The sequence below is a fragment of the Schistocerca piceifrons genome, chromosome 6 (genome assembly GCF_021461385.2).
Source record: "Schistocerca piceifrons isolate TAMUIC-IGC-003096 chromosome 6, iqSchPice1.1, whole genome shotgun sequence".
Classification (NCBI taxonomy): Eukaryota; Metazoa; Arthropoda; class Insecta; order Orthoptera; family Acrididae; genus Schistocerca; species Schistocerca piceifrons.
This window is the reverse complement of record NC_060143.1, coordinates 349,572,554-349,599,757: the sequence shown is the minus strand read 5'-3', so window position 1 is coordinate 349,599,757 and position 27,204 is coordinate 349,572,554. Positions and strand designations below refer to the sequence as shown.

General features: G+C 41.4%; 1 protein-coding gene across 1 annotated transcript in view; it reads left to right on the top strand.

Moving 5' to 3' along the window:
- The window catches only part of LOC124802578 (centrosomal protein of 89 kDa-like), a 111,785-nt gene that overhangs the window by 40,035 nt on the left and 44,546 nt on the right, over nt 1–27,204 (top strand). The window contains exons 3-7 of the mRNA XM_047263449.1: nt 5,256–5,371; nt 5,524–5,858; nt 8,225–8,398; nt 16,261–16,399; nt 26,460–26,640. Coding sequence (XP_047119405.1) covers nt 5,256–5,371; nt 5,524–5,858; nt 8,225–8,398; nt 16,261–16,399; nt 26,460–26,640 — 945 coding nt within the window. The remainder of the gene's footprint in view (nt 1–5,255; nt 5,372–5,523; nt 5,859–8,224; nt 8,399–16,260; nt 16,400–26,459; nt 26,641–27,204) is intronic.

The following is a 27,204-nucleotide window of genomic DNA, read 5'->3' as shown; positions in this document are numbered from 1 at the left end:
AGTCTTCTGGTGCACCCACTATGCTAAAAGTTTCAGTTAACTCCTTCAAGATATATAATACACTCTATGTAGTAGCCACCAGAAAGATTGCGGGAGGCGCACATTGGCACGGCGCGTCACGGACGGTAGTTGCCACAAGTAGAGTCTCGTCCACCAGAGGGCATGCGAGAATTCGGACGCGACCTCTGCCGGCATGACAACAACAACAACAACAACTCCGGCAACACGGGCCGTGCCCAGTCAGTTAACATCGGGCATGCCTAGGACACAGTCCCGGTCTACGCTAAGTGAAGTGCGACGTAAACGTGAACAGTGTTACTACACAATTGGCGACGAGTAGGGTCATTCTTTCGTGTGTTGCGTCGTTGTACCGGTTTCGCAGCTTCTCCACGGCATGGAGGATTTGGTGCGAGTTTTGGTTGCGCAGCAGACGGGACTCATGGCCACCATGAAACAAGTGCTTCCGGCGTTGCTCTCCACGCCGTCTGCTCCGGCGCCGTTCCCTCCTCCCTTTCCCCCGTATGACGAGACGGCGGAGGATTGGGACGCATGTGAACATCGCCTTCGGCAGCATTTCCAGGCGTTTCATGTTGCCGATGCAGAGATATGTCGTGCTCTCTTCTTGTCTTGGATATCTCCCTCGCTGTATCAAGTTTTGCGGCAGCTAGCGCCATTGCAGGAACCCTCGTCCTTGTCTTTTCACATTGTGCTCATTGCTGTCTTCATATTATCGTCGCCGCACGCATGTTGTGGCGCCTAGGGTCAAGTTCTATCAATGCAAGAAACAGCCCCATCAGTCTTACCGGGCGTGGGCCGCTACCCTGCACGGTCTTAGTCGCAAGTGTCATTTTGTCACGGAGCAGTTGCGAGAGTCGTACGCCCACGTTATGGTACGCGACGTCATTGTTCGTTCGGCCCCTGATAGGGAGGTCCGGCAACAGGCCCTGCAGTTAGAAAACCCTTCCCTCGAGGAAGTCCTGTCCATTGCTCAATCGTATGAAGTCTCTCATGCAGCAGGTCAACAGCTGGAAGCGTGGTGCGACGTCGCGGAGGTTCAGGGCGGCGCGGCCGCGTCCACTGTGTCAGGGGTGGACGACATGCGAGCGGTACAATCCGGCCGTTACGGCCGCTCCCGCACGGCGCGTAAACAGAATTCCGGCCGCCGGCCCCTGTTGTCGTCCTGTGCGTCGTGCTATATACATCATGATCGGTCAGAGTGCCCCCAGCGTTGGGCCGTTTGTCGCAAATGTAATAGAAAAGGTCACATTGCTAAAGTTTGCCGCTCAGCCTCAAAAGAATCGAAGGAAGCAGGTACAGAGGACATGGACGTTGACACTCAGGAAGTTTCATCGGGCCAGGCTCCCGACACATCGGCATGCAAACTCTTTATCGAGGTGTCGGTTCGGTCGCGCCGGTTACAACTACAAGTCGATACGGGCGCGGCAGTTTCGTTGTTGAATGCACAAACTTATTCCGACCTTGTATCGCCGCCGTTGGCGCCAGTTTACCGGCGTCTACGCGGTTATATGGTAAACAGTTCATTCCCCTACTGGGTCAATTCAACGTGACTTACAAATCAGTCACTCGGCCTATTACTTTTATTGTTGTCAGTGATGCGAGCTCAGCTAACCTTTTTGGCCTGGATGCCTTTCAAGCTTTCGGTTTTTCTATCGCTGACACCATACAGTTGGTCTCCGAAGACGTTCCCTATCAATCATTGGAATCTTTGATCTCCGACTTTCCAGATATTTTTGAAGAGGGCCTGGGGCGTGTTTCAGATTTTGAAGCTCGCTTAACGTTGAAGGCGTCGGCTCGCCCACGTTTTCTACGCGCGAGGCAGATCCCCTTGGCTCTCCGTCCTCAGGTAAAGGAAGAGCTAGACCGGCTGACAGCCCTAGGGGTCGTTCTTCCCATTTCTTCCAGTGAGTGGGCTTCACCCCTCGTTATTGTAAGGAAGCCCTCGGGAAAATTACGTCTTTGTGGCGATTTCAAGGCCACCATTAATTCCCAATTGGTGGTGGACACCTATCCTTTGCCTCGTGCTGATGAATTGTTCTCCTCCGTGGCGGGAGGCCAATATTTTTCGAAAATCAATCTGTCGGAGGCTTATCATCAGATACCACTTGATGAGGACTCCAAACGGTTGGCGGTCGTCAACACCCCGTTTGGCCTTTACCAATACCAGCGGTTGGCCTTTGGAATATCCAGTGCCCCGGCGATATTCCAGCGTTATCTTGAGCATGTCACGTCGACAATTCCTCATTGTATTAATTACCTGGATGACATAATTGTCACAGGCTGCAGGACGAAGGAACACTTGCACAACCTTCGCACCCTCTTTCTCAAATTCAGGTCTGTGGGCTTGCGTTGCAACCTGCATAAGTCAACCTTCTTTCAACCATCCATTGAGTATGTGGGCTACACCATCTCTCAGCACGGTATCCAGCCACTAGGAAGTTTGTTCCAAGGTATCGTCAACCTTCCTCGGCCCACTTCGCTGAAAGAGTTACAAGCTTTCTTAGGCAAGATAGCCTATTACCACCGGTTCATTCCCAGGGCTTCCACTATAGCCCACCCCCTGTACTGCCTTCTGCACAAGGGTGTTCCTTTTGATTGGTCGCCTGCATGCGAGCAAGCGTTCACCTCGTTGAAGGGCCTCCTCACGTCAGCCCCTTGTTTGGCTACTTTTGATCCCCATAAGCCGTTGGTCCTGGCTACAGATGCTTCGCAGTATGGGGTGGGGGCGGTCCTGGCCCATCGCAACGCAGATGGTTCCGAGCAACCACTGGCGTTTGCGTCTAAAATGCTTAGTCCCGCACAGGCCCATTACTCCCATGTGGAAAAAGAGGCTTTGGCCATTGTCTACGCTGTTACCAAGTTTCACCCTTACTTGTATGGCACGAAGTTTCAGTTAATCACTGACCATAAGCCGTTAATATCGTTATTTAGCCCTGCCTCTCAGATTCCGGATAGGGCGGCCCACAGACTACAACGCTGGGCCTTGTTCCTCTCTAAGTACCATTATGACATTCATTTTCGCTCTACAGGACAGCATGCCAACGCCGACGCTCTTTCCCGTCTTCCGGTGGGCCCGGATCCTACGTTCGATTGAGAGGAGATTATGTGTTTTCATTTGGATGTGGCGTCCCGCCAAACGGTTGATGGCTTCCCGATCACTAGTTCTCGAGTCGCCAGGGTAACGGCAGCTGACCCAGTTCTCCGGCAAGTAGTTCGCCTCATTCAGCAGGGGTGTTCATCCCGCCCTCCGGGCCGGGCCTCGGACCCTCTTCGTAATTATTTTCTTCTACGGGACCGCCTCTCGGTCTTGGAAGGCGTTCTCCTTCTGGCTACCGATGATACAGCTCCTCGCGTGGTTGTTCCTGCAAGTTTACGACGGGAGGTCCTCACGTTTTTACATGCGGGGCACTGGGGTGTTTCCCGTACTAAAATCTTGGCTCACAGACGTGTGTACTGGCCCGGTATTGACAGAGAAATTGAGCACTTGGTGGCCGCCTGTTCCCAGTGTGCGAGCCAACAAGCATCTCCCAGGGCAGCGTTCTCTTCATGGCCGCTGGCAACCCAAGCATGAGAACGTGTTCACATCGATTTTGCGGGCCCGTTTCTCAACGGTTTTTGGCTCATTGTCATTGATGCTTATTCCCGATTCCCATATGTGGTTCGCTGCTCCTCAACCACTTCAGAAGTTGCAATCCAGGCACTAGCAAAAATCTTTTCTGTGGAAGGTCTGCCAATCACCCTTGTCTCGGACAATGGACCGCAGTTTATTTCGCTGACCTTCCAGGATTTTTGTAGGCGCTTCGGTATTCGGCACGTTTGCTCTACCCCCTTCCATCCACAATCGAATGGGGAAGCCGAGCGCATGGTGCGCACATTTAAGACGCAGATGAAAAAGTATGTGCACGAATTTCCTGCGGAGGAAGCATTGACGTTTTTCTTGACAGCATACCGGACCACACCAATGGGAGAACGCAGCCCCGCAGAGCTCCTCCATGGGCGTCAACCTAGGACTCTGCTGCACCTTCTCTGGCCTGGTCCTCACCAGTCTTCACAAAACGGAGTACCTGGCTTTCCACTGGGTATGTCGGTCTGGGCCCGTGGGTTTGGTCGCAATCCACGTTGGATACCAGCGGTGGTCCTGCGCTGAAATGGCCGCCGGCTCTATATCTTGCAGGCGGGGGACCGGGTGGTACGTCGTCACCAAAATCAGCTACGTCCACGTTCGGGCACCCACCCTCCGCCCTCTCAAGCACCGGCTTCCCCATTGCCGGCACCTGTGTTGGTTTCACAGGGGACGTTGCCTCCTCTCCCCGCTGTGCCTCTGCTGCACTGCGATGGTTCTCAGCCTTGGCAGCCTCCAGTAGCTCCAGCACCGGCATCGCCATCGTTCGAGATGCCCCAGCGAGAGCCGGCCCCCCTAGCAAGCCCGGTTTCTCAGGAGGTTGGTTCACCTGTGGGCGTCCCTGCCCCTTCGTCCCCGCCACTGGGTCTTGCCCCTCCCAGGGTGGAACACGATCCGGAGTTCGACAGCTTGTCGCCCGTTCTGTCCCAGGCTCCGGGTGTGGGACGACGGGGGCCTCTTTGTGTGGGTCACTTCCAGCCGTATTCGAAGGTTCCGGCTCAAGGATTGGCAGATCCCCTCGACTCCGGCCATCCAATGGATGTGGAGGTCATCGCTCCTGCCCGACGCTCCACCTTCCGACGCAGTGGCTCACAGTGGCTTCACCCCCCGAAGGAGGAGGAGTGTAGTAGCCACCAGAAAGATCGCGGGAGGCGCACATTGACACGGCGCGTCACGGACGGTAGTTGCCGCAAGTAGAGTCCCGTCCACCAGAGGGCACGCGAGAATTCAGACGCGACCTCTGCCGGCATGACAACAACAACAACAACAACAACAACTCCGGCAGCAGGGGCCGTGCCCAGTCAGTTAACATCGGGCATGCCTAGGACACAGTCCCGGTCTACGCTAAGTGAAGTGCGACGTAAACGTGAACAGTGTTACTACACTCTACATGGCAGTGTCTCCTTGCAACGCACTAATAATCTTCACTTGCAGTAATTATTTTATATTACTGGGGATGCTACTTACTCACAATAGTATTATTTTGAAAGCAAAACTTTGCAATTCACATATGTTTCTGCCTCATAATTTTCCATTTTGTCAACTAAGATATGCCACATTTTATCACATAATTCTCTTCTGTTCAAACCATTAATTTGCATAACGTATTTCACAGCACTCATGCAGATGAAAAGCAATATGAAGCACTGGTCAAAGAGGTCCAAAGGCTCACAACTGAGAATCAACAACTGGCACAGAAGGCAGCTGTTACTGATTCTGGACATCAGCTATGTATGTACTACTTTTTTGAATCATGACATTATTTTGCCAGTTTTACAATTATCTATAGTTGAAAACATTAGTAACGCTGTAGAGGAGAACAGCAATAGATAAAACATTGTAAAGTGTTCACTAATTAAGAAAGTATCACTATGTGCTTCCAGATGAAGAAGCCTTTCGCAGGAAGAATGAGCAAATAGCATCTTTACAGGCACGCCTCAGTCGGTATGAGAAACACAAGCAAGATTTGGAACGACAGCGAGACTCACTGCGAGAGCAGCTGGAGGATACTCGCCAAAAAATGGAACAGTCAGTTTTTGAATCTACACAGGCAAAAGAGTCAGAGGACATTTCCATGCTGCAGGAGCTGGTGGTCAGACTCAATGCAGAGCTTGAACGTTACCAGCAGAAATTCCACAAGCTTGGTGTGGAAATACCATCACAGCGACAAGACACACCACATCCTCCAAGGGATGTATCCCCTGAGACCTGGGCTAAGGTAGGTTATTATAGTTATTCCTTAATTTCTTTCCTTACTCTAAAAGAAAGCAAAATAAAATATGTAATATATAGCTGTCAATATTTCTTTTCTTGCTACTGCCAGTATATATTTTATGTCCTCTTTACTCCTGCCATTATCAGTTATTTTTCTGCTCAAATAGCAAAACTTGTCTATGACTTTTAGTGTCTCATTCCCTAATATAATGTCCTAGTATCACCTGATTTTTGTTGACTACATTCCAGTGCCCTTGTTTTACTTTTGTTGACATTCATCTCATAATCTGTTGTCAAAACACTATCTATTACATTCAGCTGATCTTCCAAATCCTCTGTCTCTACTAAAACCAAAATGTCATCGGCAAGCATCAAAATTTTTGTGTGTTCTTCCTGAAATTTACATTCCATCACAAATTTCCCCTTAATTTCCTTTACTGGTTGCTCAATATATAGGTTGACTGGCATAGGAGAAATAGGTTACAAACCTTTCTCACTCCCTTAGCAGTTATTGCCTTCTCTTCAGGTACTTTGGCCTAGTTTCTTTGCAAGTTGTAGATAACCTTTCACTTCCTACAGAGCAAGGTGGCACAGTAAGTGTTTAGCACACTGGACCCGCATTTGGCTGGGCAGTGGTTCAAATTCCCATGTGACCATCCAGATTTAGATTTCCATGATTTCCTTAAATCACTCCAGGCAGATGCCAGTTTGGTTCCTTTCAAAACGAGTGGGCAATTTCCTTCCCCATCCTTTCATAATCTGGGCTTGTGTTCCATCTCTAATGACATTGTTGTCAGTGGGAACTCTAATCTTCCTTCCATCTTTCACTCCCTGTATTTTATTCCTGCTAACTTCCTAATTCCAAAGAGTGTATTCCAGTTAACATTGTCAAATCACCAGCGATTTACCTGTCCTCAACAACATTGATTTACATGTTCCTGTATTTCTCTGAAAACGTAACCAAACTTCCCTCAGGTCAGCTTTTGTCGTTTGTTCCATCCATCTGTAGATAATTCATGTTAGTATTTTGCAACCGTGACTTACTAACATTATGGATCAATCGTTCACACCTGTCAACAACTGCCTGCTTTGTAGTTCAAAATTACATTCGTCTTTAAGTCAGAAAGTATTTTGCGTGTGTCATATGTGCTGCATACTAGGTGAAATAGTTTTGTCGTCATATGTTCCTTTGATCCATGACCACCGAATTGCCAATGAAACTTACAGAAATTGGTCTGAGCATGATCTGAGGTGCAAATAGTTTGCTCAGTGGATGTGCTCAATAGTAGTGAGTCCAGGTGACCTTCCAAGTCACATAAGTACATCATGTCTGTAGTGTGTTCCTCAAACCATCATGACACAATTCAGGATTTCTGGTGCAGTGTCTTTATGAAGGTACATGTCACACACATGGAGTGCTGTGAAAAAGAAGTGAGACAGATATGTTGCTCACTACCAAAAGACAATGGTAGATGTGTCAGGACCCCATTTCATGCTGTATAAACATCCCTCAGATGAAAATACTTCCACCACCTGAGGAAATGGTGTCCTGTTAGTATCATGCATTGTCTCAGCAATTTTCAGCACACTGCTACCCAGCCATTGCATATTCCAATTTGTTGTGTGACGTTTGAGTAGAGGTGACCTATTCTCTACTTAGAGCATCCAGTTTGATTTTCTGTGCCCATGCTAATCTCTGTGCCCTGTGGTATGGTAAGTAGATGCACATTTGTGATGAGGTGGCTCCTGTTCTCTATACTGAGGAGATGGTTCTGAATGGTTTACATGCTCACCAGTTGGCATTGTCCACCACTGAACTGGCAGGTGCTTTGTTGCACAGTGGCCCATCATTAGTCCATGGTAATGTCAGTCATCAACACATACTTGGCCAGGACAGGTTACTCAGGCCATGGACAATTCCCCAAGTCTAGATACTTGCAGTACACCCTTTAAAAGCTGGCAGTGCCTGCATGACCTAGCGGATGGAGTGTTCTGTAGACCAGGCACTCCCAAACTGGCCACCATCAGTTTGCACTGATGTGGATCTTGCACACCCTGTGCTTGACTGTCATGCAAACTGGCAGTATTTGGTCTCATCACATCTCAGTCAAATGACACCCAGGATATTGTATTTTTTGTGGCAACAAGAAAGCTCTCTCTAATTCTGCTTCTTTTGAATGCATGTGTGGATGTAGTACTAGGAAGATAAAAGCAGTGGAACTGGATTTCAGAAATGTACATAAATATTAGTTTAGAACTGTTCAGAAGCTTTCGTACTGAAAACTAAAATGTCATTGACTTGGAGAGTTAATAATTTCACTGTATTATGTGTGTGAAATGCAAGAGAAAGTGTTAAGTTTATATCTACAGGTTAGCCATGGTCTGCTGGGGCCTTTGCTGAAAGCATACTCAGAAACTATCCAAGAGAAGGATGATCTTGCACGCAGTTATGAAAAAGACTTGGCACAACTTAATGCTCATTGCAGAGACCTTGTTTCAGAAAATGAGCAGCTGTATGCTGAACTTGATGAAACTACTAGAAAGGTTGGTGTAACATTTTCCAGGCAAACTGTGCCATAAGCTTACTTGGAAAGTACACCAGGAAAATTTGCAGAATTAAGTGCTTGTGTATGATGTAAGATGTATTTATTTGCTGAAACTCACTTCTATGATACGCCTTGGCTTTCTTGGATATATCTTTTTTACCATCATCCTTCCGTTCTATCACTTTCTTTGATTACTATACCTTTTTGTTTTATTATTATTATTTTGTGGCTTCTTTTTAATTATGGAAGATGTCAGTGTGTGCTGGGAACATAATGAAAGAGATGAGATACGAAATTGCCATAATCTGAATCTCCTTCTAGAGTCTTCTTATCCACAAATAAATAACAGAGCTTCTGGAACAACTGCACATTTTTGTCCTTTTCAGAACTTATTGAATTAGACACTACAATTGTCATCATGTTAATTTACAGAAGACTTGGGTACAGAAATTTTTCGTTCTTTAAACTGTATGGGAAATTTCTCTAAATTGAATTCTGCCATATTCTGCACCCTCTTAGCTGCTTCCATTTTTCTTCCTTTTTCTTTGTGATTGCCCTTGTATGTCTCATCTGTGATTCTCTTCAGGTATATCTGACTTATTGACTATTCTCATTGCCACTTGCAAGCTTTCAGGTACAAACCTGTTTTGGGCATTTTACTTCGACATGTTTTGCATGGTACACTCTCAGTTTCTATAACATTTTCCCCTCTGTTGCCAGGTAACGGAACATCTTATTCCCAAAGGTAGTGTTTACATATCCTTTTATAAGTATCTATATCTGCTGCTGTTTGGTGAGTGGAAATTAAAAATAAATTTTATTCTGTGGCTTGGTAGCTCAGCGGTCAATACAGAGTCCTTGGGTTGGTGCTAGAATTATTTCTTTCACTTGTCAATTCATGCACCTCTGCCAGTTGTCCCTGTATGTGAAAAATTCTGAACAGCACCTTAGTCTGCAGCTTACATGAAACTGTACCCCCTCCCCCCCGTAACTGGTTGGATAAGTCAATTTGAAGGTTGAAGAAAGGCAAGGGGATCCAATAGGATCATACATAGCATCCATCATTTTCTTGTGCCTTTGTCCTACATCAGCACAGGGTTGGCATGGTTATTAATGAGTGGCCAGATGCCCTACCTGACATCATCCCCTTACCCTCCAGGACAGATTATGTGCACCCCAACTGTCTGTGTGTAGTGTTGTGCATCTGAAAGTGAGTGAAAGTTTTCTAAATGTTTGCTTATTGTGTTACTGAGATGGGAATTGGGTACCAGCCTACTATTCACTTACAAGGGAAACTCCCCATCACACACCCCTTATTTCATGGTAAGATGGCCCATTGGATAGCCCGTCAAAAACTGAACACAGATCAAGCATAAACCAGGAAGAAGGTGTACTGAAATGAGAAAAAAAGAAGCAAAAAGAAACATCTTTTTTTTTTCACAAAATTATGAACTGTCTAACTGCTCACTAACGTGTTTAGGCTGTATTCAAATTTGTGTCTGTGTCATGGTGTAAAGTCCATTTGCAGTAGTGTGGTCTAATGAAGAGGCTCATAATGAAAGTTGATTTCGAGATCTTGGGTGTTTTCACTGGTACTTGACGCTGGGATGTTGTGATTATAAGGCGATGATCCTCCAGACATACTTACCTCCTATTTGTTCTACCCAAGTACCATATGGTATTAATCTTGTGTTCCATTTTGGAACTTTTGACTCTTGAATTCCTTTGTTGTAACATAGTTCACACCCATTTATTTGTAATTTTCATTTGTGTGAAAGTTCTATGTGGCATCTCGCCTACTCTTGTATTCATCATATTTACATACGACAGTAATATATTTTTACCACGTGACTCATGTTCCATAACCAATGTAAAGTATGACAACTGTGAAGACTACAGAAAGAGAACAGACATGCCAATGGCCAGACAGACAGTTCGTAATTTTGTGAAAAGCAGTCCAACACGGTAACCACATAACCATTTGCTCAATACTGCACATCTTGGACCATTCTCTTTTCCTATTTTGCTTCTTTTTTCACAGTCTAGTACATGTTCTTCTGTTTTCATGCTTGATCTATGTTCAGTTTTTTATGAACTATCTACTGTGCCATCTTACCATTAAATCTGATGGAGGCACAATGGGGAGTTTCCCTTCTTAGGAGGATGTGGAAAACTGCTTCAAAATCACATCCAGGCCAGCTGGCACACTGACTCTTGTTGTTAATCCTCTAGACAGATTCGATCTGGAGCCGATGCACCTCCCCGTCCAAAAAGCAGCTATCCGAGTGGGTCTGATCTTGCATAGTTCTGTGTTGTGTAAGTCAACCTTTGGGTTGTGCCAGCTTTATCTGTTCTATTTTTATTTTCTATGAACAGAATTCTGTTTATAGATATTTCATCAAACTATACCAGAAACTTCCTTCCAGTCCTTCCTCAAATTTCATTGATAGTTTTGTGTGCTCTCTCGTGATTTCATTCAGTCACAGGTATGAAATACTAGGTGATTATCCAGCCTTGATGATTTTTGATTTATTCCTTCTCCCAGTCTTCATAGGTATTCGTACTTGGAATTGAGTTATTTAACAGCATAGAAATGACTAGTGAAATTATTTCTTGAGTGTTCTTTTACAATGTCCTGTCTGTTTCTAAAAATTCCCAGATGATTTTGTGGGGTTCTATTTGTTTTATTCAACAACAATTCAAGTTAAATGTCATTACAGTCATTACCAGTGAGCCTGGTGATTCTAAAGACTGTGGATTTGACACTAATATCACTTATTTTTCAATGGCTGATTATGTGTCACTCCCATCCCACACCTATCCATACCATTATAGCTAGGGGTGTGAGGTGTGTCTTAACTGCACTGAAATAGTGTCTGTTTAGTAAGATTTGTATGTACCAATTTTGTCTGAAACTATTCCACATGTAAATCCATAGGTGTGTGTTATCCATATGGTAAGTCATATGTATATCAAATTTGGTCAGAATTGCTTCAGGGTTATGCATATTTTTACATTTCACCCTCTTTCCACCCCACCTTCAGTTGTGCTATAGTTGAGTTGGCATAAGAAGACATCTGGAAGCTAGCAATGTCGTTGCCAGCTTACAACTGTGAAGTACAAACAGCTGCAGGCGAAAACAGTAGTCTTTTATAGAGCTGTGGCAATCCTGAGATGTTGCCATAGAGACATTTACAAAATCACATTTCATGACTGGTTGAGGTAGGCACGTAAAGTAAATTTGTCCCAACATGTCCACTGTAACTGTCAGAGATTTTCTTACATCGACTCAACTATAAGGTATGTCCCCCCCTCCCACAGCATTTTGTGGCATATAGGGGCCAGTGGAATCCACCAATTTCAAGCAAAGTTGGTGCACGTAAGATCTACTATAGGGTCATTCTGCAGAAAGTGTGTCAATTTGAGGAACCATATCACCTGACCACCTCCAATCTGAATGAAATTTTATACAGTGGAAACTCCAGGTAGGAATATTAACAATGTAGGAAAAGACAGGTTGCCAGAATGCTTTCCAGCCCGAGATGCTGGGGTTGGTGGTCATATGTTCATGAGCTTTGCTTGCATTTGTGTGCGAATGGTGTGTGTGTGTCTCTCTTTTACTGATGAAGGCTGTGGCCGAAAGCCGTATGTAACTGTGTTTTAATTGTGCCTGTCTACAGCTTGATGTGTCTTCTGTACAATAAGTAGCTATCTGTCTTTTCCTACATTGTTGAAATTTTGTACTGATGTTTCTTACAGAATAAAAATGAATTGTACAAAATTTGAGCTCAAACAACCAATTGTGCATGGTGCTAGCTTAGGGCCATCCATCTATCCTACAGCAAAATAATTTTAACTAGACACCTTTGTCTTACATCTTGAAGCTGCTTAATAAACAAAACAGTTATATTTTTATTGCAATCTCCACAACTAAGTTGGCAATGAATTGCTGAGTGTGTCCTTGGACCCAAAATGCTTCATCAGGAAAGGGGGAAGGAGAGGGAAAGACGAAAGGATGTGGGTTTTAAGGGAGAGGGTAAGGAGTCATTCCAATCCCGGGAGCGGAAAGACTTATCTTAGGGGGAGAAAAGGACAGGTATACACTCGCGCGCGCGCGCCCCCACACACACACACACACACATCCATCTGCACATACACAAACACAAGCAGACATTTTTCAAAATGTTAATGAAATAAAGTGGTTTTTTTTTTTAATTTATTATTAAGGCACTCTTCACACAAAACCAACAGAGACTACAGAATGATCCTTGGAGTAGTGGAAGCTATTTGAAGGAAGCATTCCAATGAAAGTCCAGTTTTTGCATTATCAGAGTGCCACCAATAACAAACAGAAACTGAAAGGTAAACACCGGGAATCACACCAATAGACGAAATGGCGCGCATACTTCACTGACCGAACTTCCCCAGCTACTGGGTTTCCATAGTGACATTTGGTAGAGCCACTACAGTGTTTATTTCATAATAAAAGTACAGCCTACAAAGAAAAATGACATCCTTTAAGAAATGGCTCATATTTAATGTTGTATTATGAGTCCAATTTTCAAATAAAATTAAGATCCACCCAAGGGATTCCAACACATCAGTAGTTGGACTTTTTATCACTTAATCCACTATAAATATATGATAAAAGCCAGTAATCTCTATGGAGGTTTAAAACAGATGTTTGGTGATCCACCTCTAAAAAACTCACTATCTGCCCTCATGTATAATGACACAATGGTATAGGATACTCTGCAAATTAGGCATTGCACACTCTACCAAATAATGATAAAATTTATTATGTGATTTATAAGTTCTTTGAAATCATGCTAATTCAGGTGTAACAGGAACACAGCTGTCAGAGCACGTTGGAAAGAAAAAAAAATGACTGGCATTCAGCAATAGATAAACTGGGGACTAAAGTAGAAATGCCCATCAGTCGTTGATGGCTTTTTTGCTAATGGCATGTTTTACAACAGTACTAGCTGACAAATCCGGCAATGCACAGGTATTTACTTTGTGAGTTTTCTGTTAGAAACAAAAACAAAAAAAGAATTGTGTTTTTAGTGTTAAAAAATTTCATTTTCATGTATTTGTGAAAATGCCTTTGAAACAATCATACAAAGAAATATGCATAATGTACAGATATACAAGTACAGTACCCTGGGCAGTTTCTATACACTGGGTGCAGCTGCTTCATTTGTCTACAACACAATTTTTTAAATCTCTTCGCAGCTGTATAAACAGTTACTGTTTTTGCTTACAGCCATTTTTGCTTCACAGTTGAAAGCTGTTGAAAGCACTTCCAGGTGTCAGGGATTTCCTTAAGTTGACTCAACCGAAGGAGTATCTTAGTAGTAAAGAACAAATGTATTACAACCTAATGCATGATGCTGCATTTAATGCATCTCAGTGTTTATGGTATCATATCTCTTGAACTATGTCTCGTACAATTAAATATTCATGTAGGTACATTCAGCGGCATACAAGATACTTTTGTGTGGAATGTTGCAAATAGAGTTAGTAGCAAAGAAGCAATAAATTTAAACCCCATACACGATGCGGCAGTTTTTCACGCATCTCACTGTTTATGACTTAATATCTCCTGAACTATGATATGTGGGTGGTTCTTTGTCCCACAGCATTATTGCCTGTGGGTATGGGATATGTGCATCAAGTTTGGTTGAAATTGGTCCCATGGTTTAGGAGAAGATTTGGGACATACACCTACACATACATACATACACTCTATGATCAAAAGTATCTGGACACCCCCCAAAAACATACGTTTTTCATATTAGGTGCACTATGCTGCCACCTACTGCCAGGTACTCCATATCAGCGACCTCAGTAGTCATTAGATATCACGAGAGAGCAGAATGGGGTGCTCTGCAGAGCTCATGGACTTCGAACGTGCTCAGGTGATTAGGTGTCACTTGTGTCATACATCTATACGTGAGATTTCCACACTCCTAAACATCCCTAAGTTCACTGTTTCCGATGTGATAATGAAGTGGGAACGTGAAGGGACATGTACAGCACAAATGCGTACAGACTGACCTCATCTGTTGACTGACAGAGACCGCCAACAGTTGAAGAGCGTCTTAATATGTAACAGGCAGACATCTATGACCATCACACAGGAATTCCAAACAGCATCAGGATCCACTTCAGGTACTAGACAGTTAGGCGAGAGGTGAGAAAACTTAGATTTTATGATCGAGCGGCTGCACGTAAGCCACACGTCACGCCGGTAAATGACAAACGATGCCTTGCTTGGTGTAAGGAGCATAAACATTGGATGATTGAACAGTGGAAAAATGTTGTGTGGAGTGACAAATCACAGTACACAATGTGGCTATCCGATGGCAGGGTGCGGGCATGGTGGACGCCAGGTGAACGTCAGCTGCCAACGTCTGTAGTGCCAACAGTAAAATTGGGAAGCAGTGGTGTTATGGTGTGGTGGTGTTTTTCATGGAGGGGGCATGCACCCTCGTTGGTTTGCATGGCACTATCACAGCTAGAGCTGACATTGATGTTTTAAGCACCTTCTTACTTCCCACTGTTGAAGAGCAATTCGGGGATGGCGATTGCATCTTTCAACACAATCTAGCACCTGTTCATAATGCATGGCCTCTGGCGGAGTGGTTACACAACAATAGCATCCCTGTAATGGACTGGCCTGCACTGAGTCCTGACAGGAATCCTGTAGAACACCTTTGGGATGTTTTGGAACGCCTACTTGATGCCAGGCCTCACCAACCGACATCGATACCTCTCCTCAGTGAAGCACTCTGTGAAGAATAGGCAGCTATTCCCCAAGAAACCTTCTCACACCTGATTGAACGTATGCCCACCTGATTGAACATATGCCTGTGACAGTGGAAGCTTTCATCAAGGCTAAGGGTGTACCAACACCATATTGAATTCCAGCATTACCGATGGAGGTCGCCACGAACTTGAGTCATTTTCAGCCAGGTGTCTGGACACTTCTGATCACACAGTGTACATACATACATTTTCATAATATGTACGGATGAGGTGCTGTGCATAAGTTAGGGACTTCTTTGTTCAGTAATAAAAATGCAACATTGTCTCAGCTTTTCCCTATCCTCACTTTTTGCTTCTTTCTTCATTACCTCTTCTGCTAACTTTGCCTATTATTTCTTCCTCATTCCAGGATGAGTGAACTTCTGTTCCAGCCATGCCTTTTATTAGTGTAGCAACGCTCATATCTGATAAAAATACTGTATTATGCAAAATCTACATGCAACAGTGTTAATAGGCCGGACATTTTATAGTAGCTCTGTTAGAAAAATGTCAGGCCTATTAACAGTGTGATAAATTAATCATTGTCACTGTTTTCATTATTATTAGTGTAACTCATTTTCTATGCACAGTAATCTTAACTGTACCTAAAGATAATCACTAAAGGTGCCTGCTTAGGTGTAGAATATGGCCAGATGACTGTGACTTTGCCAGATAAAGTAAATGTGCATATAAAAGATAAAATAAATTTCTACCTTCAGCTGGATTATAGTTTAAGCTAATTGTTTCATTATTACGTCTGCCTTTTTTCCATCTTTTCGTGACAGACAACAATAAAACTGAAGGTAATTTCTACAAATCCTAAACTGTAGGTCACATTTCACAATGGACAACTTGTGTGCACTATACTTGTCTTCAGGAATCGTGTTGACTTCATGATTGGTTTCACAAACAATTCTTGATAGCTGCTACTAAAACAAGTTTGATTTCTCATCTTTAAATGGGCGCCTACACATAACATACTGATATTGTCCCATAGTAGATTCATTTTATTTTAGTTGAAATTAACCTACTTTGGTTTTATCTTTATAGATGAATACTGCTGCAGCAGAGGCAAAAATCCTCCAGCAAGATACTGCTCTTGTACAAGAGCAGAATGAGTTGCTGACAGGACAGCTTGATGTACTTAAACAGAAGCTACAAGAGATCCATACTACATATCAACAGAAAGGTGTTATACTTTTCTAAAGCAAATAATTTCACAGGTGTTGCTCTTAATTTGTACTGGATGTTAGCAGCTGTTGCAGCAGGGGATTTTCTGTTTATTATATTATTTCATGTTTTGTTGTTCTTTTACTGCTCCTTTCTTCATCTTTATTATCACCATATTTCCATGGATCATTATGGGACATATTTCCCCTTTGTGTATGTGATGTTTAATATGCAACTCATCTCAGTGCTCATTAATGCATTGTAACCCCCGGGATTGGATTGTGTCCTTCAAACTTTAAGATTAGCTGCATGCAGTGGGTGGCCTTAAAGACATGTGGATCTACTATTCTCAGGTAGGTCACAACCTGATTATGAAGTGTATCCTTCAGAGGACTTTCACCCTCAGACAGGTAAATTCATGTGATACTGATTCATTATTCTTTTTCTCATCCATGAGTAATGGGTAATACTCTTTTATCCATGGATTAGTTTTCCAGATTTTGGCCCAGTATGTCTAATAAGGATCCCATAATGGTTGTGTGTGCCAGTGACCAGCATTATGAAAGACCAGATGCTATAGTTGTGAATTTCACGTGGCACAGTGATGCTGTCATCTTGGACAGATTTGTGTTGATGTACATGTCTCTTCATAGTCTTTTTTGCCATTACATTTAGTTTTTTTTAATGTAGTCATGACATTTGAGTGTATTTTATTTTCCTACTATCATACTTTTTACTAAGGCAACTGTTATGTCCAGAAATAATAATGAATAAATAAAATTTTTAATTGTCAACATTACGTAGAATTGGAGTGTTAGTGAAAGGCATGACATGAAGATCAGTTAATGTATGTTTGGCTACTGCAGAATTCCACTTACTGTATTGTGTGTTTCATAATTGTTGTAACTAGAGATTATTCAGTCATGGTGGCATCCAATTTTTTACAAGCATGTGGAATTAAGTATACTACCGATGCTATAGTCCCCCCCACCTCCCCCCACCCCCCACCTCCCCCACCGACACTTCTCTTCATCAGTTTGTTGATATATTTTGCATTTCATTCCCAAAAAAAAATCCATTATTTCTTTTTGTTACCCTTGAAAAGTCTTGCTCAATACAACTGCACTTGTTACTTTTCATATGGCCAGAACTTTCTGAGAGTTTTTAATACTTGTCATAGAACAGGGGTGGCAAAGATTTCAGTTCATGGGCCATGCTCAGGCCCAAGTATCAAAGCACTCAGACTTGCTTCACATTTCTTCCACCACCACAACGCACAATCTGAGCGCATGGAGGGGAAGAGGGGAAAACAGTAAACGCATCGTATTTAAATGGCAGTACAGACACACTGTCTGTGACTTGGTTTTATATTTCATGTTTCTCCACAGCATCCCTAAATTGCTTAAGGCAAATGCTGGGATGGTTCCCTTGGAAGGACATGGCCGATTTCTTTCCCCACCCTTCCCTAATCCAAACTTGTGCTTCGTTTCTGATGACCTCATTGTCGACAGAATGTTAAACACTAATCTCCTTCTCCTCCTCCTCCACAATGTAGAACATAAACAAAACAAGTTTTCAATCAAATTAGCTATTTTTGACACGCTGAAGACATAATTTTTGTCTAGCACAAACTATCGGCATACAGACAGACGAAATTTCACAGCATTTCAACACAAGTGTTCACATAATTGTGACTTATTTAGTTTTATAATTAAAAAAATGTATTTCGCACAAAAATGTTGATCGAAATATTGTAGCACTTTCGTAACCTCAGAGACTTGGAAAACCTATCTGAGAAAAGCGATGTGGGTGTTCTGGACAGTTTTAACATAATAAGATTTTTAATTAAAACTGGAATTATCTTGCATGTCAGTCAGTTACATCTGCACATGCACAGAAGTGCTTTCAACTGAAACAGCAAATGGTCTCGAAAATAGCTCAAAAACAAATGTAAGATTGACAGTGTTCTCAAAATCTTTACAAAACTGTCATTGTAATTCTTTCAAGGCCACAAGGAATTCTTTAAATCTCTTGCTTTCTTTGCTGTCAGTGAGCTTATGGAACTGCATTGTCTTTGTCAGATTGTGTTCCTCATCTATTGCGATTCTCTTTTTAAAAGCACCTCCATGATATATCAGAAAGAAGTTATCTTGCAGTTTCATACTGTGGGCAGTGTGCAGTCAAGTCCACTTAAAATTCAAAGTCTGCAATTCATTCTAGATGTTCTAATTTTCGTTCCTGCACTCCTTTTTCCTTCATAAACACAACAATAGCAAGATTTAAATTGAAAAATCATGCCCATTGACTTGCCCAACACACTTTGCAGTAATATATGAAGTCTCCATACTCTCCATTCATTTCCACTGAAAACTGTTCAACTGGAAATGGAGTAATAAGAGCAAATTCAGAAATTTTATTATTCATTCCACCAATTTCCTCAAGTTCTCCATGCCTGCAAATTTAGCAAAAAGTGCTTCTTGATGCCCAGAATAATGAGTCCTGTTTGTTGATCATTGTAATTTTTTACTCTTTCATTGTCATCTAAAAATTGAAATTCTTTCTGCATGGTACTATAATGTCGTTTCCTAGGAAATAAGCAGTACCCATCACTTATGCGAATTGAAAATTCTCATCCCTCTCATCTGTCATTCCCATTTATTTTAAAGGACTGTGATGATAGATTGCTAGACTGTCTCTTTTTGTACAAACAGCCACTGGACCTGTGAATGTCCATATCAAGAACAAATAGCGAAGGGTAAAAAGCACTGATGCCATGATTCTACCATACTCGGAGAGCTGTGCAGGCCACAAAATGCCGCACCAGAAAAGCGACAGGCCAGGCTGTGGCCCGCACAAGCTGCATGCATGAAGTTTGGCATGATGTGACCGGTCCTGTCACAGAGCATTTAATTGCTGTGAGTTAATACCATGGGTTTGCATATTGACTTCAAGATTTTTAGGCTCATATATATATATTTACTTGAGTTAGGAAACTGATTCACATTTTTTATATTCCATCTCTATTGTTGTTATGTTTACACTGTGATCCAGATATTCTCAATCTCTGTTAAGTAGGATTTCAAATGAATCAACCTGACAATCTGTCTCAGACTCCAATGTGAGTAAAATGCTGGGGTAGATAATGTTAAGGTGCCAAAGAAACTCACTAAGTTGTTATTCACCAGATTTTGATACAGAAGAAGTATCAAACACTTGCACCACACTGTTGTATAACAAACAGATTGTTTGCACTTGACAGGTTGCACAAAAAGTGACGATATTTAAACTGGAGCTTTCAGTGATCAGTCCTCTTCATACTCATCGAACTTCCTGATCCATATGAAGTACCTAATTGTGGAACAGACATGGAAAAAACTCACTGAGATTATAAGGGGAGATAGCATTAAGCAGTTACATAGAACCTTCCTGTGGGATTTTTGCAAACAGTGAAACAAGATCCAAGCAAAGCATTGTGTTTTTCAGCACAAGCTGTAACTACCTCATTTGATTAGTGTATTGCACTGCTGCTTTAATGTATGAACAGTTGCTGTCAGTATATAATTTTAATATTTAAGCTAAGGGCAGATATTGTCATAGTTTTTCCCTTGTGGATTTTTAGTAATTCTCAAAGTCATTGTGCTAAAGCTGCTGAGATTTTTAGCCTCTTCTGCAAGGCTGTAGGAAGAGAGATGTTTAGACTAATTGATTGGTAGCTCTTGTCACATAATGTTTGAAAGTTCTGTCTAGTTTCTGTATGTAAGTGAAATCAACAAGTCAACAATTGTTGATTAATAATTTCCATTCTTAGATTGATGCCATGTTGTTAGCATCAAAACTCTTCACTGCATGCATTTTTGTACTAATGATGATTTGGGTATGGCTTTGTACAAAGTTCTAGCTGTTTTTACATATTTGTCCTAAGGCTTTATTTCAGTAGTGATAGCCTTCCAGTTTTGTTTATTTCAAGATACTGAGGCTTAAACATAATTGAGTGATAACTATTCTGTGACTGAAATATTGCAGTCCATTGCTTGTTACAAGGAATAACCATTTCTTTCTATTTTCACCACTCAGTTATATTTAAGCCTCAGTATCTGAAAATGAACAAAATTAGAGGTATACAACCATTGAAATAAGACATTCACATAGAAACACATCATTATCAGTAATGAAGTATTTGATCGTTACATCTTCCACTGACTAAAGTTGGCAGCTGATCAGGCTCATTTATTGAGAAAGTTTGTAAATGAAAAGGAGAGTTACTAAGAAAATGAACTAAAACAAAAAAGACTTAACCAAATTTGTCTGAAATTGGCCCAGAAAAATAATATTACTTATCTTGGTTTTGACTGGAGATGTTGGCATTGCTTCAGATCTATTAGCAGGGTTTTTTTTTTAATTACTCAAATACTCAAACAAGAATTCATCTCCAAAAAATATTAATTGTAATGATAAATGCATTTTTTCTTTTGTTATTAATTATAACACATAATGTACAGTTTTAACAACACAACTTTTGTCACAAAATAATTCATTTTAATTGACTTTCAACTTAACTGCAACTGCTTTGCTACTGAATTGCCACACAGCTGCCAGTTTATCCTATGATGTAATTTACAGTATACATTTTTGTTCAGTTAATATTAATTTTGCATAATACCATCCCATTGAAACCACACTCAAGTCCAGATATGAAGTTGGGATCATCAGTGAAGTACAACTTTTAACACTAGAAGCATGTGTATTGCTGACACCAGTATACAGCACTAGTATACAGCCAGAACAGAACTGGCCTCCTGGATGGAGAATGCGGTCATTTATACAAACACCAAATGTTCCAGAAATGAAGCAGAGGTTTGCTGACTGAAGGCATTTCAACATGATTGTCAGGTGACTTAGATGGTCTTCAAGTGTCTTTAAAAAAATGACGATGTCAGCGAGACAGCAAACACACATCATCCTTTTAAAATATCAAAGCAGAAATTTGAAAGATGACTGGAACATTACACAGTCCGTACAGCATAACTTTAAACTAATAGAGGGTATCAAGAGTTACAAAGGCAATCTTTTACCAGTCAGCCTCATCAACCTTAATTTGCCAGTAGCCTACCTTCATGCCCATTGTTGAGAAATACTTTCCTCCTTTGAAGCAGTTTAGGGTGTCATCAATGCACAACAGTGGATGGACACCTTTTTTCATGATTTTGTTCAGTCATCCGTAGTTGACAAAGCAGTGCAATATTCTTGTTCATCAGGACCGCATGAGAGGGCCAAGGACTCTCTGAAGGTTTAATGATGTCATCTCACAGCATCTTATCCAATTCCTCCCAGATTATGTCATTCAGCCAGCAACATTGGCTAACTGGTGGATTATCTCCTGTGTTAATATGGTGTTTTATCGAGCCGTGTAGTCTTTTTTTCTCCATTCCCAATCTGAAAGCATCAGAAAACTAATGCAGAATGGATTTGACTCACCAACATTGTTTCATGGTCAGACCAGATCCTATTGGCAGTTCGATAGTAGCTTCCTCCTCTGCATTGTCTGTAGTTGTAGCAGAGTGCAACTCCCAATCAATGATACTAAGCTGCCCTTCCTGGATTGATTTGGCCCCCACACATGTACCTCTAAGGATTAAGTGTGGCTGTTTGTGACAGTTAGTGATTCATAGTTCTCCTTGACCACCTGTGACGCTTATGATTGTTGCTAGTGTGTAGATTTCTTTTGTGATCATGAGTAGATTTTCATGGTTGACAAAAACCTCACATTTTAATTGAGCATTTTGATTGATGACTGTAACTTGTCTCATTGATGATGGCAGGATAATGTATTCAACAGCAAACAACTGCCCAGAGCAGTCCTTGTTGTGTGAGCTCGTTAGGATAGCTTCTTCACTCTGGAGCTCTGATCTTCCACAGTCTATAACTACTTTTGAGCCTGCAAGAAGTACCATTCTGGAATAATAATATTATAACTACATTTTGTTAAAATAACAAATTCAAAGGACTAATGACAATATTATGAAAAGCATAGATTGCTACTCACCGTATGCTGAGTCGCAGATAGGCACAAAAGAAAGACTGTTGAACAAGTAAACTTTCAGCCAAAAGGTATTCTTCTGAATTAGACAACATACACACACACATTCATGCAAACACAACTCACACGCACAGGATCACTGTGTCTGATTGCTGAGGCCAGCCAGAGACAGTGGTCATGTGAGTGTGAGTTGCATTTGTGTGTGTGTGTGTGTGTGTGTGTGTGTGTGTGTGTGTGTGTGTGTGTGTTTTGTGAAATGTGGAAGAAAGCCTTCTGGCTGAAAGCTTACTTGTTTAACAGTCTTTTTGTTGTGCCTATCTGTGAGTCAACATCTCTGCTATATAATGAGTAGCAATCTATCCTTTTCATAATGCTGTCATTATTCCATCTTGGATTTTCCATTATTTAAATCTGAAGGGCTGTGTTCTGTCATTGATAGTTAATCTTGCAATATGTGCTCCTGTTGGCCAGAATATTTCCCATTTGTGTCTTTCAGCATGGTCATTTTTGTATCACGAAACAGTCTTTTTTAGCCAATGATGATAAGTATCCAACATTAGAGAACAAGCTGGCAGTCAGTGATGACATCAGTGAGATTTTCTGATGTGGTGATTGTCGTTCATGAAGGATTTGCATCTGCGGTGGCCTCAACTCCATAGATGGTGGCCTTGCTTAGTTTTTCTGAAGTTGGTGGCTGGGCAGGTGGCTTGTACCTCTGTACAGCGATGGGGAGTAGCTACGACATACTGGGTAGCAACCTCGTCCAGGGTACAGTGATGGGGTTCGTCCTGTGGGTCAACTACAGTTGATTGGCGTGGATAGAATTATGATGGTTAACATCTGGCGGTGTAGAAGTTGTGGAAAACTTGCCTTCTTTCTCTCCAGTAGCGTACGACATGTCCAGGGTGCCCATAGTGGAAACACAAGGACATCTTGTCCTCTGTCCTCCAAATGTATGTTCTTCTATGAGTCATTATACTTGTGTAGTAATTGGTTATACCTGTGTTTGCCAGGTGCTGGGTTGTCATTTGATGGCTGCAGCATAATTCTTACTTGGCCAAGTGCATTCTACTTGGCGCATTTTGCTGGTGGCAGAGATTGGTGCTAAAGATCGATGCACCTCTTCTTTGACATTCTGTATTACCCCCTGATATATCAGGTCAACATTTATGGCTACTATTTCTTGTCTACCCGGTCCCACATTTCTGGCTGCCATACATTGCTATATCTCTTCTCTATCTGGCATATGAGTTGACAGTGATCGTCTACATCTGCTGGAGAAAGCACATTGGGCAGTCGGTCATAGTTATTTTGTCTGAATATTTTCTGTAGTATTTCCTCAGTTCGCTGGCACCCCTTGATGGATTCCTCTGTTGTGACATCCTTTACCAGAAGAACTTGGTAAATGTCTTCTGCAACTCCTTTAATCACATTTTAGATTTTATCAGCTTCTGTCGTAACTGGGTTCACAATGTAGTATAGGGCCAAAAAGTTCTATATGTGCAATTGTGTTGTTCTCGCATGACATTGGACCCTGTTCTTCAATTGTTCTTCCGCTGATTGTCATCAAACATTTTCTTCAGTTTGGCCTAGAAATTTGTTCCAGCCATTGAGCTTCTCTTTGTTGTTCTTGAAACACTGATGGGCTGTGCTGTCCAAGTCAAAATACACATTTGAAAAACACATTATGTCATCCCACCTGATTTATTCAGTGACTTGATTGAATTCTTTCAGCCATTTCATTGATCCTGACCAGCATCTCCAGAAAACATTGATGGATGCCTGATTTGTAGTTGACTTACTGCTGTTTTGGAATCCATATGTCTCCTGAATATACAGATCTTAGAAATGGTGTACTGCTTGCATTCTGGTTCCTGCCCATGTAGGCGAGGTCTTTTATGTTGCCTAATTAGAGGCATGGTAATGCAAATGTACCTAGCATCTCCACCAAACAATGTCACATTGAAACAACAATTAATTCCAAACCCAAGGGCAGGGTCATCAGTGAAGTACAACATTTAGCACTGGAAGCACATCCATTACTGACACCATTGTACAACCAGAACAGGACACACCTCCAAGACAGAAAGTGCAGCTATTTATACAAACATTGAATATTCCAGGATGCTAGAATGTATGCAAACATCAAATATTCCAGAATGTGGAAAAATAATATATTTCAAGAACCTCCCAGAAATGATAAATATTAAATAGCAGATGACTGTTCGTGGTCAGGATTGGACCTGTGTCCCACAGCATGTTAGCCAGCCCATGCTAAACACTACACCACAGGCATCACAGCATGCACCAGTACGGCACATTTCAGTGCATCTCAAACATTTACACATCTAGCTTTTCGACATGTTACAAGTGTTCTCCTAAATGTCCTTCTTGAGATCATAAGTATTCAATTTTTAATCAATTACAGTTTTTTTTTTTAATTTGAAACATGTAACTTGTGGTTTGAAACTAATTTGATCAAGAATGAGATTTCATTAGTGAGAACGCTGTGTATTTATAATGTGAACTAATGTGAGATAATTTTCATAAAAAGTCCTATTTACAAAGTCCATATACTTCCAATTTCATATACAGGGTGTTTATAAATGAATATCAGAGTTTTAACGCTTTATAATATTTATTACATTAAACTTACAGTTATAAATGATATGTCAAATGAAAGAGCAACTCAAGCAGTTTTACCAAGAGCCTTATAAATGTTCAATGTGAGCACTATTTGTCACACGGCACACATCTAGTCTATAGCCGAGTTCTTCTCAAACGTTGACAGGGCTTGCTTTGCATGGCCTCCACGTTCACCTGACCTAATGCCATGTGATTTTTTCCTTTGGGGCTTGATCAAGGAATGTGTGTACGTGCCTCCGCTACCAGCAGACCTATCTGAATTAAGAAACCGGATTGAAGCAGCTGTTGCTGCAATCACTGAAGACATGAAGACACACTTATCAACGTTTGGGAAAAACTCGGCTAAAGATTTGATGTGTGACGGGTGACAAATGGTGCTCACATTGAACATTTATAAGCTTCTTGGTAAAACTGTTTGAGTTGCTCTTTCATTTGACATATGATTTATAACTGTAAGTTTAATATAATAAATATTATAAAGTGTTAAAACCCTGATATTCATTTATAAACACCCTGTACATTAAAACATATAAAGTTTCTAACATCAGGTTGAACAATATAGCTGTATAAAATTAACTAGAATATCAGGGCAATTATATTACAAGTGAAAGTTAATTGCTGCAGCTGAAAGAGAAATTTCAAAAGAACATAGGAAAGGAGTAATCAAGAATAATTAAGTACAAAGTACTTGAAACCTCCACATGGAAACTAGTAGCTGTGGAAAGTAAGAGGAAGAAACATGATTCACATGTGTTTGGTTTGAAGAATAAGAGAATAATAGATCTGACAGAAACAGAATAAAGCTGCAAGGAAGGGTGGAGAGTATACATAAGTGTTTTTAGGAGCAACTGTTGAAGAAATTTTGTAACACAACTGAAACTGCCAGCTGTCAGTTAGTCACGGGACAAAAATCTTAGTCCAAGGTAACTTTAAAGCGTTGTTTTTGAAGCAGTTGGCTTTCAGTTCAAGAGATAAATTAACCATATAGATTTTGTCTTAAACTTTTTGTTTACTGTTTGCTTCTTTACACTGGCTGGATTTGTCTCCACCACTTTCCCATCCTCTCTTTACACTGTTGTAACACATCATTGTTTGTGTTCAGTTCTTTTTTGTACATAGCATGTTTTTCTTGGGTATAGATTCTAAGCAATATTTTCTGTTCCATGCACACACATATTCCTCTACATTTTCCCCTCTCTTCTATTCTATTAAAAGATAGAACCACTGGTTATAAATACATCATCAGCTCTTTAAGTCTTGCTGCAACATAAATTCAGTCTGTATAGCCCCTTTTGATGTCATTAATCAGTCTTAATGTTTTACAGATTTTGTTACAAACTGCCACTTCTAGATTTTGTAAGTGCTCTCTTTTAATATATGCCTGTGATTTGTGTAGTTGCATCATTGACACATGACCTGGAGGAAGTCTGTCAGAAATACCACAGTTGCAGAGGAGATTTATTGACATTACGTGGACAGCACTCTGTGCTGCGAGAGGAATATGATCGCTTGAAATCTGACCTGGATGGGAGAGTACCATTCTCTGTGCACTCTGCATCTGTGTCCGAGTGTCGTAGGTATATTTCCTGTAACTAAGTTTGCTTTTTTTTCTTTTTTTTCACACTAATTTGGAATGTGAATGAATCTTCAATTTATTTCAGTTCTGTTGTAGAGCTTGATGTACATTTTTACTATATTGTTTATGAGGGTGCCAGGTAGTTTTTGAGGTTGGTAACACACGTGCTATAGAAATGTTTGAGATTTCAAAGTCACACAAAATTTGATTATTTTAGTGATAAAAAACTGTTCAAGGAATAACAGTTAGTTAGAAGTTTAGTTATAGTATGGAAATATTAACTTAAGTGTATTTGCAGTAATTAAATGTAACTGGAAGTGTCGAAGCACTGGACTAAAGTATGAGAATAAAATATTTTGACTGGACATGGCATATTATTAACAAAATGTTCCTTACCAATTGTGTGTAAGTTAGTGATTATGCACATTATTCCTGAGGACAACAAAGTCAAGTCTTGTAGTAACAATACTTATTAATGTCTTATAAAAAGCCGCTACAATTACATGTAAAGTCCTGATTGCAATATCAACAATATTATGAAATGAATGGGTTACTACTCACCGTA